General features: G+C 34.7%; 3 protein-coding genes across 3 annotated transcripts; 2 read left to right on the forward strand and 1 right to left on the reverse strand.

Moving 5' to 3' along the window:
- Positions 1-18: 18 nt before the first annotated feature.
- Pez (protein tyrosine phosphatase non-receptor pez) lies at positions 19-13,592 on the reverse strand. Its single transcript, XM_081985841.1, has 9 exons — positions 12,960-13,592; positions 11,260-11,428; positions 10,957-11,198; positions 10,677-10,902; positions 4,085-5,512; positions 2,254-2,472; positions 1,965-2,147; positions 331-657; positions 19-278 (listed from the first exon to the last, which is right to left on the reverse strand). Exons 1-9 carry the CDS (start codon positions 13,310-13,312, stop codon positions 150-152), a joined length of 3,276 nt encoding a protein of 1,091 aa, XP_081841967.1. The 5' UTR covers positions 13,313-13,592; the 3' UTR covers positions 19-149.
- A 173-nt stretch (positions 13,593-13,765) lies between these two features.
- RpS27A (ribosomal protein S27A) lies at positions 13,766-17,563 on the forward strand. The gene is made up of 3 exons (XM_081985890.1): positions 13,766-13,916; positions 16,878-17,212; positions 17,320-17,563. The coding sequence occupies exons 2-3, from the start codon at positions 16,892-16,894 to the stop codon at positions 17,467-17,469; spliced, it is 471 nt and encodes a 156-aa protein (XP_081842016.1). The 5' UTR covers positions 13,766-13,916; positions 16,878-16,891; the 3' UTR covers positions 17,470-17,563.
- On the forward strand, positions 13,779-16,233 carry Ip259 (NSA2 ribosome biogenesis factor-like IP259). The gene is made up of 2 exons (XM_081985867.1): positions 13,779-13,916; positions 15,406-16,233. Exon 2 carries the CDS (start codon positions 15,414-15,416, stop codon positions 16,191-16,193), a length of 780 nt encoding a protein of 259 aa, XP_081841993.1. The 5' UTR covers positions 13,779-13,916; positions 15,406-15,413; the 3' UTR covers positions 16,194-16,233.
- Positions 17,564-18,780: the final 1,217 nt, after the last annotated feature.

Consider the following 18,780-nt stretch of genomic DNA (forward strand, 5'->3'; position numbering starts at 1 on the left):
ATAAAAAAACTCTGTAGGTAAATATACAATAATCTCAATTTTATTGCCTAGCTTATTAGTCATTACAAAAAAGCATGCAAATTGCACACTAGGGTCAAACAAAATGGCCGCGAAGACGCACACATATACTTTAAACTGGCCTTAACAATTTAAATCAGTCTGGTCTGCTTCAAATAGTGAATCAGAGCCGCATAAACAAATCTATACTGAGCGATCGTCTGAACCATTTGCGGCCGCTGCTGCCTTAACAAACCCACAACTCCAGGTATACAAACTTCCTAAAAATTCCTTTATTAGCAAAAAAAAAATGTTAGTTAACACGAAACGTACTTGATTGTGATCGACGGTGTACAGTAACAAATCACTGAGAATGGTAAGTCCGGTTCGTCCGACGCCTGCGGTGCAATGCACCAAAATTGGTGGGTTTTTGTTGTGTCCCGGTGGGATTTCGTTCATTGAGTGTTGGTAAACGCTCTGGACCTCTTCGAGGAAGCCGAGAAAGTGCGCGACCGAATTGGGACAGCCTTGGTCACCCCAATCGGTGTAGTGCAGGTGCCACATCGTTCGGTAACGTCGTGACATCACTTGGCACAGTCTGATTTTGCTGGTTAGACAGTAACCGGTTTTTTGGGAAAACTCCCACCACACTTGATAGTCCTACGAAAGATGTGAAAATTGACTTAAGAAGCTTAAAAAATGTCTTTGTAACCAGTTTTCATAGTTTCCAGACAAATTGAAAGACTTTAGTTTTGAAAATTGACTTAGAAACCAGTGAATTTACTTTGAAACGGTGAAATTGGCTTGAAAGGCTTAAAAATTGTCTTTGTAACCAGTTTTCACAATTTTCAGACAAATTGAAAGACTTTAGCCTTCACAATAGACTTGAAAACTGTGAAAATTGACTTGAGAGGCTTATAAACTGTCTTTGTAGTCAGTCATTATAGTTTTCAGATAAGTTGAAAAACTTTAGTAGGGAAAATTGACTATCTAGAATTTTTTGCTACAAATTCATACATTTCAACCTTGAAAATTAACTTGGACACCAAAAAGTGACTCTGAACCAATGAAAAGTGACATCAGAAGCTTAAATTTTGCATTTGAAGTAAGTTTTCATAATTTGAAAATGCATTTCAATATTTTAGTATTGAAAATAGTCCTAAATACAGGATATTGACATTAGATTCATGAAAAATGACTTGAAGACTTTTTTTTACTTTGCTTTTCATTTTCTTAGAACTCTGGACTATTTTTAGGGCTTTAAAACTGCTTTCAGCTTAGAAAATCGAGTTTTAGGGTTATCTTCACCAAGTTTTTGACATAGCAGAATTAAAAAACTATGTTAACATAGTCCATAGCCTTAAACATGCCATTTCAATTTGAATTTTGGAGGGCTGTGTCTTCCTTAGGAAGCGTTCTTCAGGAAAATGCCACAATGCATGTCAACTTATTTTTTGATGGGCTATCGATTGGTGAATTATTGACATTTAAAACTGGACCACCCTGTATTTTGACCCCAGCTCTCTGCGGCAGAGCGTTGTAAAGACCTTTCAGGGACACCCTGTAGAGTAGTCTTTTTTGTTTAATTTTCAATTTACCATTCTTTAAGCTTGGCAGGACTGTAATTATTTTAGTTTGATTTATTTAAGCTTGTAAATAATGTTGATATTTGCTTTGAGGTAATATTTTGGTTTTTAGATTCAGGTAACAATGTTAGAATAGTCTTTTATGTTTATGCTGGTTTTGATCTGTCCACATGGCGTTAGCGCCATAGTAGCATATTGGTTTGAAGGCGGCAGTACTCTATAAAACAAAATCTGATGGAAACACACTTTTTGAAATTTGGTTAACACAAAATTTACGGATGATAGTAGTGATTTGCCTCACACCTTGTAAAAACTGAATTGCAATGGAATAAAACATCGTATCGCATGCAGTAATAACATAATAAATGTTACTGAATTTACCTTTCCCACATTAATACATCGATCGTCAGCATCAGGTAAATAAGCCAGATCTTCTGTATGGTCGGTTAGCTGCACCATCAAATACACCTCGGCTTCCCAAATACATTGCCAAAAATAGGGTAAAGTCGCCCTTGTAGGGCCCTGGGCGGCGATATAGAAACGCTGTTTACTGCCTACAGTAGCCTAGTAAAAGGTTAAAAATTAATTGATGGATGATTCTAAGATAATTTTTATAATAACAGTAATAAAAAATAATAATTTCTTAACTATCGTAACAAACTAAACTTACCGTAATGTGAGAAGCATTGATATATCCATATTTATTGCCCTTGGATGGGGTCAGTCTTATGCGGTTGTCTTCGTAGGGAAGCACATCCTTAAACCTATTAAATATGGCGTTTTCCGGTAGAAGCGCTGTGGAGAAATCGGCGTTGTCCTTCTTTTTCGAAATTTTATCGAATTCGAAGAAAAGCTGACTGTCCGCCAATTTGTTTTCCAACAGCTGGCACTACAAAAAAATTGATAATCATAGGTTATATCCCGAGACGTTCAAGTTTTATCGGGTAAACTGTGCATAGGTGATTTTTTGCAAAATTTTGCTTGGAAAATGATTGAGACTAAATAATTCGACGATAAAATCCTGAGACCGCAGGTCGAAGGATTTTTTCCAAAGAATTATTTAGTCGAAACCATTTGCCTAAAAGAAAAATTTTGCAAAAAACCTACCAATGCACATTTTACGTGATAAAACGTGAACGCCGAGGGGTATATGTCAAGATTATTTCCTGAAAACTCACATTTTAGTTTATTAACAAGAAAACACCTTAGTTAGAACACAAATACTAAACTAAACGTGATGAAATTAATGATAATATTGAACTCACCCCAGCAGACGACAGATTTTCGTTCAGCCATGTATATTTTTGTTTGCATTTCAGATTGACAATCAGACGTCATAATATTTTAATTTATGTAATTTTTTAATGGAAACTACGTTATAGTGATTTATTAATTGTTAATATTGAAGAAAATAGCTTAAATTTTATATGTGTCTAAATCCCGTTTCGTTTAATATCAAATGTTCTTCAAAAAAACGTATTCGAAAAAGGTAGGTGTTTATTCGGGGGTAATATAGGATATTTGGTATGATTATTTCCTAAAAACATTTTATTTTAATTAAAACAATAAGAACAATAACTTTCAAGCTAGAAAGGGTAACACTATTCTTTATGTTGTTGTGAGGAGTGTGCAATTTTTTTTTCCGGAAAAACTGCTGACAGCTACGTTGACAGTTGTTGACAAGTGATTTTTCCATTTAAAATTTACATTTTTTATACTAATTCTTGATAACGATTGGTCAAAATTGATAGGAGGGAAATGTGTAAAATTTTAGCAACTAGGGATTTATTCAGTATATAACGGCTCTCATTAGTCGAACTAGAAAGGTTCGTTGAATTTTATTGGCTGCTAGTACAATGAGGGAAATAATCGTGGTAAAACCTTATTAACGACAGGAAGTTTGGCAACATTTGGCCTTGTCCAAGTAAAATGTTACTGATAAACTGATGTAACAATAGCCCCAAAAATCAATAAAAAAAGTACTAATTCGTGTAAGGGATTTCCAAATAACCGGTTTAGGTTATCACAGCTCTTTACTTATCTAAAGATAGAGTTTATACAAATATGACGCATAGTCAAACTATTTTCAGCACATACCAAATTTCTAAAAATCGACTATTTAAGTACATAATCTAGGTCTTTCGGATGCGACTATTTTAATATAAAGGTATAAGCCATGAATGAGTGAATCAAGCCTGTGTAAGTACCCATAATATAAAAAATGCCCTAAAATTGTGATACAACATCGAAAATCCTATTATCAGTGTAGCTACTGACTTTTTTTTTCAAATTTACAAATCTGTTGAATACTACGTTCTGTTAAGGCTTTGACTGAGAAAGTGACACACTTAAACTATCGCAAAAACGGGGTTGAAATTGTATTTGAGCGTCTTAAACTAATATTTTAGTCCATTTTCAACAACAGTAGTAACATATCAATAGTTTATGTTTTAGCGAAATTATTACCGGTAATACAAAAATTAAAATTTAAAAAAACTTACCATAGTTTCTTTACTAATAGATGGCGGTAACGGGTTAAACTTGGGCTGTCCAGTGGACCATCGATGTCTCGAACCACCCTGTCCTTTTTCCTCCTTCTTTTTGTCCGTCTTCAAGGTCGCGCTCTTCATTTTATCTTCCGACCTGCTGCTTTTCCCCTTCAACAAACCCCACCGTTTTTTCTTCGTTTTACTTGCCGTGCTGTTCAAACTAGTCGTGCTGTCATCGGCCACATTGAAACTACTCGCGGCGTTGCCGTTACCGTCATTGTTTATCGCGTCATTGGACGCACGCACCGCAGTGAAATTGTCCGGATGATGGACGGAATTGCCCAGTTGGGCATCTTGACCGATATTCGCGTACACGTTTTCCTTGTCCGTGAAACCGATTTTGTTTTGCAGGGCGTTGACCAGAGAGTGGTTGACCACCTGACTGATGTCAGGGGCGGAGTGGACACTTTGTGCCCTGCTGCGTGCCTCACTGTCCATTTGCCACGTTCTCGGGAGGTTTTCGTAGATTGGTTCTGGGGAATCTGTAACTTGTGTTGCAGGGGGATTGTGCATCACCACAAATCCTTTGCTCGGCAGTTTAGTTTGTATGATTTGCTTTACGTTAGCGGGAAGACAGTAAAGAATATTTCCATGTTCGTCGCACACTTTCTTGATGTGCTTAGTCACTGTAGGATCGTCCACGATAACAGGCCTGGCTAGTAAATTATTATTAAAAACCGAACTAATATTCTCGTAGGTGCTGTGTTGTTGCGGTAGATAACTATGCGATCTATGCACGGCGTTCTGATAAGCTTCGCTATACCTCTTGACGAACCGATTATCGCTAGACACTAAGTCCGGACTGGAGCCACTTATTAAACTGTTTACGAACAAGTTCGGGAGTTTGGTTTGCTGCGAAATTCCCGCTAAATCTGGCGTGGAATTCGATCCGATCCGATTCGCTGGATAGGGGGGCGGTTGCTTATACACGTGAACTACACCAACATTATCGAAATTCACTTGACGCCCGTCACTGTTGTACACGAAAGGTGCCGCCGATTCCATAAATCCCTGACCGTAAAGTTGGTTTTTCTGCTCGAACGTGTTGTGAGTTAGGTCGGGATAACGTAAGTGAGGGGCGTAAGCCCCATCTGTTTGATGTATCTCCGGTTGGGAGCTATAAACTATGTTTCTTAACGGTTCCGGTGCAATTAAAGCGCTCGAGGAGTTTCTGTACTTTTGCTGGATGGCGGTTTCGTAGTCAGGCGCTGGACGGTAGGATGGCAGTAAATTACGCAAATTTTCGCGATCGCTGGACGTATGAAGGTCTAAACAGGACGTTGATTGAGCCCTTTGGGTCAGATTTTGATTAGAAGCCACTTGTAGGTCCCATTGTGATGGATGGGTGATATCTTCACAACTGTCTAGTTCACGGTGTTCCTGTCAATATATTATTAAAATTAACATTTTATAATTACATTCAGTTAAGATTTTCAACAAGTTAGAACTGCGCCAAGGTAATAAAAATATAGACTATTTCAGAAAATACACATCCTTACATACAGGTGTGGTAAATCCAAAAACGACCATAGAAAAACCGTGTAACAGACAGAGAAACGTAGGTAATTGCATGCGCGGGAGAAAGACAGAAAACGCCCTAAGTTTGTCGAGGGTATTGAATACTTACGGCGTTTGGCAACAGCGCGCTAAAAATATGGCCTACTTGATATTTTTTTCGTTTTCTGTCTTCCTCCCGCCCATGCAATTACCTACGTTTCTCTGTCCGTTACACGGTTTTCCTATGGACGCTTTTAGATTTACCCAATGAATAAAAAAAATGTAAACATAGCAGGAAGGAGCAATAGCAAACCAAGTGGGTGACAGAAACAAGGGGGAGGGGGGGGAGTAATATGGCGGCCGTCAACTTCCGGTTGGCACTATCAGATCTAAATTTAATCTTGTCCACTGTACAACTTAATTTAAATTTGCAAAACTCAACTGTTAAAGAACCACAAACAAACAAAACAAACTAACATTATACTACAACAAATACAAACAACAAATTTTTGCGGGTTTGAAACTCCAAACTTTCAATGACTTTGCGTCAATTCAACTGCGCAGTAGGCGAATGCGCAATCAAAGATGGTGGACTTCCGTCCCCCTCGCTTAATGCACAAACGGGTTATAATTTGTATTATTGTTACCTCCTGATACTTGTTCTTTTTACTCATTGAATTTACCACACCTGTATATTTTTCTACATTGAATTTGGTTGTTTTTTTACATTTTGGCAACAATAACATCAACATGACCAATCCAATTAAAATATTTTCAAAATTATTGCACTTTTATAACTTGGTAATTTTAAATAAAGCCCCTGCACCGCATGTACTGTAAGTCTTGTCTTTTTTGTGTTACCTAACCTGAACAAATATTAGACAAGAATTAAAGAAGTTTAAGCAGGTAATCCTTAAACTACTGTAAAAAAAATAAAATTTAAAATTCTTGTCCAGTAGTCCATTAATCTAAATTACAATCGCGCAATGGTTTATAAGTCAAATTTTAAAACATTACTTAAATACCAAGTTAAAGTCATTAATCTCTACAATTTCCTTTCTGTTAAACGCGTAATCCACTAAGCCACAAAATACCCTGTATTATTAAGAAGATAAATAGTTAGTTTTGATAAGGTTTACGTTTCCTTTTGTTTAAATATTAATACCCGGTGAGTCAGGCTTCGGAACTTCCAAGTATTGTTTCATTATAATGTTTACAGCATATAAAAAATTGAAAAAAGGTAGATATGTAGGGATAACTTGCTTTTAAAGTGGCAAAATTGACGTAAACATACAGGTAGTATGATGTATAACATCATGTACTTAGAGGAATCATTTATTTATTAAAGCTGTAAAGATTTACCATTATCTGAAGTGACACTTGAACAGATTACAACACAACGCACAACTGCATATAAAGTAGATTATTAAATGATTCACCTTCGTTTATCCTTTTAATGTTGCCTTTTCTTTAATGCAATTACATTTTTTAATTGTACTAACTAATGACAAGGAAATTGAAAGCAGAACAGCCGTAGCACAATACCACATGAACACAACAAATGAATTAAAGGAGCATGTTTTAAAATGTGGTTCTTAACCTTGTAACAAATTTATGTTTTTTAAAAGTTATTGGGATTAGGTAAAAACGACAGTCGCCGTTATCAATGATAGATGATTTTAAAAACGCACCTTTAATATTACGACCACCTTAAGGGTTCTGAAGAATAGCGGCCAAAAAAAACATATAACCTATACAGCCTACATCTCTTTGGCTAGGAATATATCAAACAATTATGATATTACACTTAGACAAAATGGCCAAGAAAAGATTGCAGTACAGAAGATATATCTTTGCTGTACACGATTTTAGCCATTCATATATAAAATACTTGTTGTATTTTATTGCATATTGTATGTATTGTTATTGCTTGCAGGAAACACATTTTTGCAGGAAAAATAAAATATGTATGTGGACTAAGTGGAGCTTGTAGCTTAATATCTCCTTTTTTATTTTTTTTTCTTTTTGGTGGTTCGTTTGAACGTCAGTAGAAAATTCAAAGAATGTTATTTTTATAGAAAAATAAGAAAACAATGGGAACAATACGCAATATTACTTCGCCCTAACGCCCTAACTTAACTAAAAATTTCCCTAACGAATGATTTTTCCATTCTAGTTTATATAGCAAACTAGAATTATTTTTTGATGTAGAGTACGGTTAAAATTACGTTCAACCCAAGACAAATTTCAGACTTTAGATATGATAATTTCTTTTTAATTAACCTCTGTTCCTTGATTTTCAGTAAAGTTGTCAGAGTATATTTGAAAATCAAACAAAGAAACTTTCTGTTCAAAATTCAAACTCTTTCATTAGTAGTAAAAATAATTATGTTTTAAGCTGAAAAACACTTTTTCACTTAAGTGGTCATTTTTGTCATTTGCCTTCCTTCTTGATATTTCACTTAAAAGAACACAATTTCCATCTAAATTTGCAGAGGAAAGTTGAAATTGGCTGATAAAGCAATTTCCAAGTTTTGTAAAAAACTTTTGAGATTGAGAATTGCTTTGAAATATCAAAATTTTACGCTCAAACTATGAATATTGTCTTTCTTCTTGAAATTAGACTTGAAAGACCACAATTTCACCCTAAATTTGCAGAGGAAAGGTCAGTTTGGCTGGTTAAGCAATTTTCAAGTAATTTAAACACTTTTGAGCTTGAAAGTTGCCTTGAAATCCCTAAAATTGACGGTCAAACCATGGAACTTGTGTTTCTTCGTGAGATTTGACTTAACAGAACACAATTTCCTTCTAAATTTGCAGAGAAAAGTTGAAATTGGCTGATACATGGCAATTTTCAAGTAATTTAAATACTTTTGTGATGAAAGTTGCCTTGAAATCCCTAAAATTGACGGTCAAACCATGGAACTTGTGTTTCTTCGTGAGATTTGACTTAACAGAACACAATTTCCCTCTCAATTTGCAGAGAAAAGTTGAAATTGACTGATACAGCAATTTTCAAGTAATTTAAACAATTTTGTGCTTGAAAGTTGCCTTGAAATCCCTAAAATTGACGGTCAAACCATGGAACTTGTGTTTCTTCTTGAGATTTGACTTAACAGAACACAATTTCCCTCTAAATTTGCAGAGAAAAGTTGAAATCGGCTGATACAGCAATTTTCAAGTAATTTAAACACTTTTGTGCTTGAAAGTTGCCTTGAAATCCCTAAATTTGACGGTCAAACCATGGAACTTGTCTCTCTTCTTGAGATTTGACTTAACAGAACACAATTTCCCTCTCAATTTGCAGAGAAAAGTTGAAATTGGGTGATACAGCAATTTTCAAGTAATTTAAACACTTTTGTGCTTGAAAGTTGCCTTGAAATCCCTAAATTTGACGGTCAAACCATGAAACTTGTCTTTCTTCTTGAAATTTGACTTAACAGAACACAATTTCCCTCTAAATTTGCAGAGAAAAGTTGAAATTGGCTGATACAGCAATTTTCAAGTAATTTAAACACTTTTGTGCTTGAAAGTTGCCTTGAAATCCCTAAATTTGACGGTCAAACCATGGAACTTGTGTTTCTTCTTGAGATTTGATTTAACAGAACACAATTTCCCTCTCAATTTGCAGAGAAAAGTTGAAATTGGCTGATACAGCAATTTTCAAGTAATTTAAACAATTTTGTGCTTGAAAGTTGCCTTGAAATCCCTAAATTTGACGGTCAAACCATGGAACTTGTGTTTCTTCTTGAGATTTGACTTAACAGAACACAATTTCCCTCTCAATTTGCAGAGAAAAGTTGAAATTGGCTGATACAGCAATTTTCAAGTAATTTAAACAATTTTGTGCTTGAAAGTTGCCTTGAAATCCCTAAAATTGATGGTCAAACCATGGAACTTGTGTTTCTTCTTGAGATTTGACTTAACAGAACACAATTTCCCTCTCAATTTGCAGAGAAAAGTTGAAATTGGCTGATACAGCAATTTTCAAGTAATTTAAACACTTTTGTGCTTGAATATTTCACTTAAAATAACACAATTTCCATCTAAATTTACAGACGAAAGTTGAAATTGGCTGGTAAAGCAATTTTTAAGTTTTTTAAAAACTTTTGAGATTGAGAATTGCCTTGAAATCCCAAAATTTTACTCTCAAACTATGAATATTGTCTTTCTTCTTGAAATTAGACTTGAAAGACAACAATTTCACCCTAAATTTGCAGAGGAAAGGTCAGTTTGGCTGGTTAAGCAATTTTCAAGTAATTTAAACACTTTTGAGCTTGAAAGTTGCCTTGAAATCCCTAAAATTGACGGTCAAACCATGGAACTTGTGTTTCTTCGTGAGATTTGACTTAACAGAACACAATTTCCTTCTAAATTTGCAGAGAAAAGTTGAAATTGGCTGATACATGGCAATTTTCAAGTAATTTAAACACTTTTGTGCTTGAAAGTTGCCTTGAAATCCCTAAATTTGACGGTCAAACCATGGAACTTGTGTTTCTTCTTGAGATATGACTTAACAGAACACAATTTCCCTCTCAATTTGCAGAGAAAAGTTGAAATTGGCTGATACAGCAATTTTCAAGTAATTTAAACACTTTTGTGCTTGAAAGTTGCCTTGAAATCCCTAAATTTGACGGTCAAACCATGGAACTTGTGTTTCTTCGTGAGATTTGACTTAACAGAACACAATTTCCCTCTCAATTTGCAGAGAAAAGTTGAAATTGGCTGATACATGGCAATTTTCAGGTAATTCCTTAACTGAGTTCTGTTAAACCATTTGTATCTTCTTCTACTCATTAAAATATTAATAAAAAGTACGTTTTGCAAGTTTGTTGCATTTTAACGCACTGAATAACTTAAAAACATTTCTTCTTGGCTTGAATAATATCTTGAAACATGTTTGGCCAATTTTCAATATTTGGCTGACAAAAGAAATTAAGAGATGCTTTTGAAAGACTAATGTTTAAAACAACCAATGTTTAGACCATTTTTTGTACATTTAAAGTTGAAGTGACCACTTTCAACTTATAACATAAATGTTACTTACCTCTTGTTGAAAAGCTGGAGGTTCCGGAAGCTCCTTATTATTGTACGTTTCCGGTTCATTGTTCAACTCGTATTGCCTAAAAAACATGTGCTGTAAAACGCAAAACCGCCACGCGTTTTTAGCACTCTCCACGTCGGGAAACAGAAATTCCGCTTTGTCTATCCCGCCCACAGATTCGATTATAAACTCCTTTTTATGGTTTATCACATTACTTATATCTGACCACCTGGAAACGTAACAAAATAGATATATCATCGGGTGTGGTTTGGAGAAGTTTTACGTAAAATGTCTGCAGTTTTTATCCCTGTACGTCAGCGACGCCCCAGTTAAACCAATACCAATGATAACAGGACGTCCCTCTTTGTCTTTCACATTGAAATCCTCCTCACCGTAACCTTCCAGCTTTTGACAAGCGCAGATGTAGTACTCTTCGGCGGTGCTCTGTGGTAAATTGTGCAGAGCGGCGTGTTGCCTACTGGCAGCCTCGGTCAGCGATTCGATTGTCATTGGATCGGTATAAGTCTGCAAATTTATTAAGAAACGTTGACAAGTTATTGTATTTAAATAAACCAACAAAACTAACTTTAGGAAAAAGCTGAAATTCCTTCAAATACAGCGAGGTGTGTCTTTCAGAATCGAAATTTCCAAATTCGGCCTGCATGCAGTAACTGGCTAGTTCTGTAGCTTGTTGAGGAGTACAGGACCATCGTCCCTCGATAACGTCTTGTTTCAGTTGTAAAAAGTAGTGATATCTAAAAAAAATATGATAAGGATGTGAAAAAAGTCTCTTAATATCTCAGGCTGTATTTTTTTCTTGTATATTCTATACAATTTATCTTAATTGTAGTATTCTTTAGCTCTGGAAACCCCTTAGATTTTACTGCTATTATTGTTTGTAATGAGAGTAGGTACTATAAATCTAAAATAAATATGATTCTCTTTCTGCTACTTAATTTTAGTGATCTAATGTCTTTTTTATTTATCTAAAATCATACATTTTTAAATAAAGCACTGACAGACAGAGAGAAGAAGAATGAAATTGCTTTTTTTACATTTTTCAGTTGATACCACATAATCATCAAAATACCAGCCAAATTTCCATTCCAACTAAAGATAATTAAACTATTTAAAAAGAACTTGAAAATACAATAGAATTTAAACTATTTACTTTTTGTATGAGCTGTGCTTTTTCAAAACAATCAGCTAGAACATAATAGACAAATATTACTTCCTAAAAGATTGCCATTACATTTCAGTGTCTTTCTTTACAAATTACCCAGTAAAACTGGCTAAAAATTGAATAATAAATACACCAGAAAATAAGTGCATTTTCATTGAAGCCAAATTGCATCAAAATAAAATAAGTATTGTGCATAAGTGAAAACCAGTTTATTTGGTTCTAGATCACATTTACTGCCCACACAAATCCTATTTCTAAGTGTTTATAGCTTAGCTCGTAAAAATTGTAGATAAAACTAATCACAGTTCAATACAATAATTGCACAACTAGTAAACAACCATTTGAAGAACAGTAAAACCTTTGAAAAATAAAAGTAAACTGCTATTGTCTCTCATTGGTTTGCAAAACATTTGTTTACTTGCAAACTTGACCTGGTTGACAATATTTGCAGATTTAATCAAAGGTTACCTCATCACTTAATCTAATCAGAATGGTAAAACCTTGTAATCTAATCATGACCTAAGCTAACCTTGAGGTCCCTGGGTTACCTGTAAGGGGACTAAATAATTATTTTCTAGTTTGAAAAATCTTTAAACTGGCCAAGACATCAACATAACATAAAGATGATTTATATTTATCTATTAGACTAATAAAAGTACCTATTTTTAATTTAAAGGCACTTAAATACAAAAAATTACCAACAACAGTCAGATCAATTGAGAATTAAATAGAAATACTTATTAAATACTTGATACAATACTTTTAAAAATCAATTGAAAACCACAACAAAGCTTTTAATAAAAAAATAGACAAATTGTTGTAAAAATAGACAAAATGTTGACAGAATATTCCTTCATGTTTATGAGTGTACTTTGGAAAATTATGAATTTACAATTTTTTTCCTTTTTATATTGTAAAATACAACATTTTGTTGAAGGTTAGACACAAAAAAAGTTGAGGATTAAGAAACACCATTTTGCTTAATATTTAGTCCAAAAAAAGTCCTCTAAAAAGTCTTCTAGAGTACTGAATTAGAGTGCATTGACCACAATAATGACTGAAAACTGAAACTACAGTAAATTAACTGTACAAACAAGACTTACCTTGTTATTTCATCAGTAATTAGTCTTACTCCAGATATAACATAATACATAACACGTAAATAAACTGAGAGAGCTCTGGCATGTTTATCTAGCTGCCTTTTCATGGGTTTGTCCAGTTCCAGCCAGCAGAGATTGCTTTCACTATGACAACTTATGTATTGCAATCCGAAGAACTTCAGCTGATTTAAACCAAGTTTCTGGCACACAATATCCAAACAATCTTGTCCTGTACTTTCCGAAGACAAGGTGCATTCCACGTTTGTACCATCCAGAATTTCCACTGAGATTACAAAAAGACTTTTGGAGACTACACTGTAGTGGCGCGATTTTTTCAGTTTCAGTTTGAAGGGCATTTTTAAATTTTCGAGTCGCGTTCGACTTAATAAAGAAACTGCATTTGAAGCACTGATCACAGACAATTTCCTATTTATAAAGCTCTTTAATTATAGAAGCTGAATATTTTTAAAATCTCAGTCAACAACAGATGTTAGTGAGAGTGCTGGCACTTTAAACTTTAGTGAAAAGCAATGGGGTTCTGTACATTTTCAAAAAAAGGGTAAAAAAACTATAATTTGCTAACAACAATGGGAAAATATAAAGTTACAATAAATTACCTAAATAGAATACAAATAGCCCTAACAGGAAATAAATTATCAAAAGTAAAAAATAAACATAACCTAGTTGGACGAACTATGTTCTTCTTTTTGTAATTTGTTCGTTAATTTTTTTAAGAAATATCAGGAAATATATTTTTGTCTTTATCAGGCCTTAAAAAAATATTCGCAAAAACTGAAACAGAAAATATATAAAACACTCGGAATGTCAAGTCTCGGACTGTCAACAAGTTGACTTCCCCTATTTTGACATTACGAGCATCTTAGTAGTGACAATCGACAGCTCCGCCTCAAAAGTGCGTCAACCATTCCTTTCTGCAGTTCATTAATGGCGGAGTGAAATGTGAGTATTGTTTTTCCTAATTTTTAGGCCTTTTATGCAGTATTTATAAGTATTTTTTGTGTTTAAATAATCGCTAGAACCTTGTTTCACTAATGGCTACAAAATTTTAGGTCGGTTGATCGTATTAAATTCAAAAATCACTGATTTAGTTTTGGTCTTGTGCCATGCGTGTTTGTTAGGTTAGCACGTTCTGCCTTATGTGGTAGAATGTTTTCAAATTTTGTCCTGTTTTTGATGCTCTTTTCGCGTAAAAAGTAAACATTTATTGATTTTTCGCATTGGTAACTAAAGTTCAAAGCAGTCTACAGTTGCGAAAAGCACATGTAAGTAGGTAAAGTTGTGCAAGTACTTTTGGTGCTTCAATGGTCTTGGAGTTTAAACTTTTCATTTCTGGGACATTCAACGTAGCCTCAATTAAATGTTTATGTATTTTGTAGCCCCCTTTATTTTATTCGTGATACAGGGTGTTTTCTTTGGGCCCCACTGCATTGTTACATGCACTAGTGCTGTCTTTATTAGTGTTCTATTAAGTGTTTTAATCATTATTTGCAGGTATGTATGATATTTAATAGTATAAGGTTTTTGTTCAAGAGCAATTCTTGTGCAGCTTACTACCCAACAAACTTTTGAAGTTGCAGAAGTTAATAATTACTTGAATCTCACTTCACTTCTGGGCAGAAAATTTAGTAGTAAAATAACATTGGAAAATAGCCAGTTCATTGTTCAAGGAAATAGAAATTTTATGTTGTCAGATGTATTTTTCACTGTTATGCAGGGTGTCAATTGTTAGATTATGCTGAGCTAGTCAGATTTTTAGATTCAAGTTGTATTTTTATATTGCTTTGGAAACTCCAGCATTGTTACTTCTACATGAAATCAAATACATTTTCAAAATCTTGAAAGTAATTTTAAAAATTTATAATAACTATTTTCTTTCAAACAACAAAACTTAAGTAGTGTATGAAAATTGTGTATCTCATAAAACAATACTAAACTAAAATATAAAGAAATAGATTACTACTGTTGCTGAAAGGAGTGTGTTTTTAATGATTTTTTTTTTTTTTTAATTTTTAAATCAAATTAATTACACAGTCCATGTAAATTGACTTTAAATTGTTCACTGCCAGTTTCTTTCAGATTGTCACACTATGCACACTTGCTAACTTTTACACAAATGTAGTCTCTTGTTTGGTTACTTGTAGCTTACACCTTTCCAATTAGGGTGTAACTAAAGTTATTAAATTTGAGAGGAAAAAACAAACAGAACTGCTCTTAGGGAAAATAGTTTAACACACACCAGATTAATCTAAGTGCTCTTATAAATTTTATGTTCTGTTGTTGGATTAAGCAACTTCAAAAATTTGCTGGATAATAAAGATTTTCATATTTTTCGTACATTTATTTGCAGGTTGTTGTACTTATAGGAAAACATCCTGTATCAAACAAAACAATTCAGCATGTTTATCATATATCTGGTTTTCTGTTGCAGAAGCCAACATGCCACAAAACGAATATATTGAACGTCATCGCAAACTACACGGTCGTCGTCTCGACTATGAAGAGCGCAAGCGTAAACGTGAGGCTCGTGAGCCCCACAAGCGGGCCGAAACCGCCCGCAATTTGCGTGGTATCAAAGCGAAGATATTCAACAAGGAGCGTCGCAATGAAAAGATTCAAATGAAAAAGAAAATCAAAGCTCACGAAGAGAAGAAAACCAAAAATGTTACCTCTGATGTGGCCGAAGGAGCACTGCCAGTTTACTTGTTGGATCGTGACGTTAAATCCAGAGCGAAAGTGCTCTCAAACATGATCAAACAGAAACGAAAGGAGAAAGCTGGCAAATGGGACGTTCCAATACCGAAAGTCAGAGCGCAGGCGGACGCCGAAGTTCTGCGAGTTGTCAAATCGGGAAAAACAAAGAGGAAAGCCTGGAAAAGAATGGTAACCAAAGTGACATTTGTGGGAGAAGGTTTCACGCGAAAACCGCCGAAGTTTGAAAGATTTATACGGCCGATGGCGTTGCGTTTCAAGAAGGCGCACGTAACGCATCCCGAATTAAAGGCCACATTCCATCTACCTATAATTGGCGTGAAAAAAAATCCCAGTTCACCTATGTTCACTAGTTTAGGTGTGATCACTAAGGGTACAGTGATTGAAGTGAATATTTCCGAGTTGGGTCTTGTCACTCAAGCTGGCAAAGTTGTGTGGGGTAAATACGCCCAGGTCACCAACAATCCCGAAAATGATGGTTGCATTAATGCTGTTTTGTTAGTTTAATCATTTCTGTTTGTAAAATTTAATAAAGTATGACCATTCATTTTTTTAATAGTTTATTCCATTTCCTTTTTCCAAGGCATTTTTTTTTAAGTACTTTGTTTTGTAAATTAGTTTCTGCTTGCTTTTGTCCTTTTACTAAATTTTGGGAAGATAATTCTTTCTGATAAATCAATGGTAGTAATGTTTTTTTCGAAATGTCTAGATCAGAATAGAATGAGAAGATACACAATAGATTAAGTTTAAAGGCATTATGGTAAGAATGTGCTCAGGTAGTATTGTTCCAACAATCAAATTCAATTCATCGAAATATAATATTAAAATTTAAAAATTGTACTACTAATATTGTAAATCAGAAAATGTGACATTTTGAAAGACTTAGGAACAAAGGCAAGAACTAACGAAACTTGAATTAATGTTTTGCAAATATAATTTATATGAAGAGTACAAGTAAGTATTAATTTTAGTACAAAAACTACTTTGAAGATATTGTCTGTTTTTTGCGACGGAAAACCAAAGTAAATTATGTTGAAAAAAAACTTCCTCCTTTCTTCTGTCAGAATAAGTGATAGGCACTGTAAACAACTCTTTCAATGTTCCTTTGATTTTCCGTATATTAACCTTTAATATACCTACTTTTGCTATTGGTATTAAAATAAACAGTAACATGGAGTATTTTAATTGTAGCAAGCCGATCCAACATGCAGATTTTCGTCAAAACTCTGACCGGCAAGACCATCACCCTCGAGGTCGAACCGTCGGACACCATCGAGAATGTGAAAGCTAAGATCCAGGACAAGGAGGGTATCCCCCCAGACCAGCAGCGTCTCATCTTCGCCGGCAAGCAGCTGGAAGACGGACGCACTCTTTCTGACTACAACATCCAGAAGGAGTCCACGTTGCACTTGGTGCTCCGTTTGAGGGGTGGCGCCAAAAAGCGCAAGAAGAAGAATTATTCTACTCCCAAGAAAATCAAGCACAAAAAGAAGAAGGTCAAGCTTGCCGTACTGAAATTTTATAAGGTAGGTGTCCGTAATAACTTGAATATTGACTGCTAATATGTACTTTTGTAATATAAAATTTTATTTTTTTTATTTTGAGAGGTAACTCTGTTTTTGACTTATTTCAGGTTGATGAGAATGGTAAAATCCATAGATTGAGGCGGGAGTGTCCAAGTGACCAATGTGGTGCTGGTGTTTTCATGGCCGCCATGGAAGACAGACACTACTGCGGAAAGTGCGGTTACACGCTAGTATTCTCTAAGCCAGAGGATAAGTAAAGCTAAACTAATTTTAAAGTTAGTTCTTGTCAATAATTACATAGTATTTTTTTAATACTTTGTAATTATTGGCTAAATAAAGTTATTTAGAAAATCTTGTTTTTTTTTTAATTTAAATGTCCTAACCATCATGAACTGAAGGAGAGATTTTCGACTCAACAGCAGTAAAGCACCATTAGTTAACAAGCATGTTTTCAGAGTGAAGTAGTAGTAGTCCATGGTACTCTCAGTGGAGGTAAAATCGTAAAAGTGACGAATAAACACGCAACCTTCTCCACAATATATTTATTAGTCCCTCAAACTGAGGTAACAGTCATAACGCCCAACATGTTTCGAGCATATCATCTCATCTTCAGGGGCTTAAAGTTGAGAAACTACCGCCGACTGTCTTTCTAAACAGAAAGTGAGACCCAGGTTAAAATTTATGTCTTAAATATTTTGAAAATAATTTTAGAGTTAAAGCGCCAAATAAATCTGTTTTTGAGAAAAAGGAAACTAATCACGATCGGGGCTAACTTATTAGTAATTCCTAATTCTTGCAATTTTAAGATCTAGTTAGGTTATTCAAATTATTTCCATGTAAGGTTCTCAGTGTATAATACCAATAGATGCGTTATAGACCAATTTTATTTTTGCTTTGAAAAATTGAAGCCTTCTGCTTGGATTGTCCAATGTTTGCTCTTAAATTATTACATTACATTTGTTACCTTTACTCGTTTTTCTTGTAGAAAAAATTGGCCTTGTTTGCGGTAGAAATTTGATTGGAATTGTAATTGTGAATGATCCTTTTTACTATATTCTTGTAGGTATAGTGTTGTTATCCTGGAAATATCTGAAAGTTAGGACTGAAAAACATTTTTTACTTGAAACCATCTTTGAGTTTGTGTTGTACTTGCAGCTTTAGACTTCTTCTTCTTCTTCGAGTGCCATGTCCTCAACGAACGTTGGCTATCATATTGGCTATTATAATTTTGTTGGCAGCAGCCCTAAAGAGTGCTGCACTTGATTTTTGGAACCAATCCCGCAAATTTCGAAGCCACGATGTGCGTCTACGACCAGGTCCTCTCTTACCCTCTATTTTACCCTGCATAATTAGATGGAGGACGTTGTATCGTTCAGGGTGTCGAATAACGTGCGCAAAATATTCTAACTTCCGGATCTTGATGTTTTTATTTATTTCGGGTTGTTTGGACAGGCGACTCAAAACGAACCTTGTCAACCCAACTTATCCGCAACAATCTCCTATACACCCACATTTCAAAAGCCTGGAGTTTCTTTAGCAATGTCTCTGTGAGTGTCCAACTTTCCGCC

Source organism: Ips typographus, linkage group LG1 (genome assembly GCF_016097725.1).
Source record: "Ips typographus isolate SLU linkage group LG1, UJ_Ityp_2.0, whole genome shotgun sequence".
NCBI classification, from domain to species: domain Eukaryota; kingdom Metazoa; phylum Arthropoda; class Insecta; order Coleoptera; family Curculionidae; genus Ips; species Ips typographus.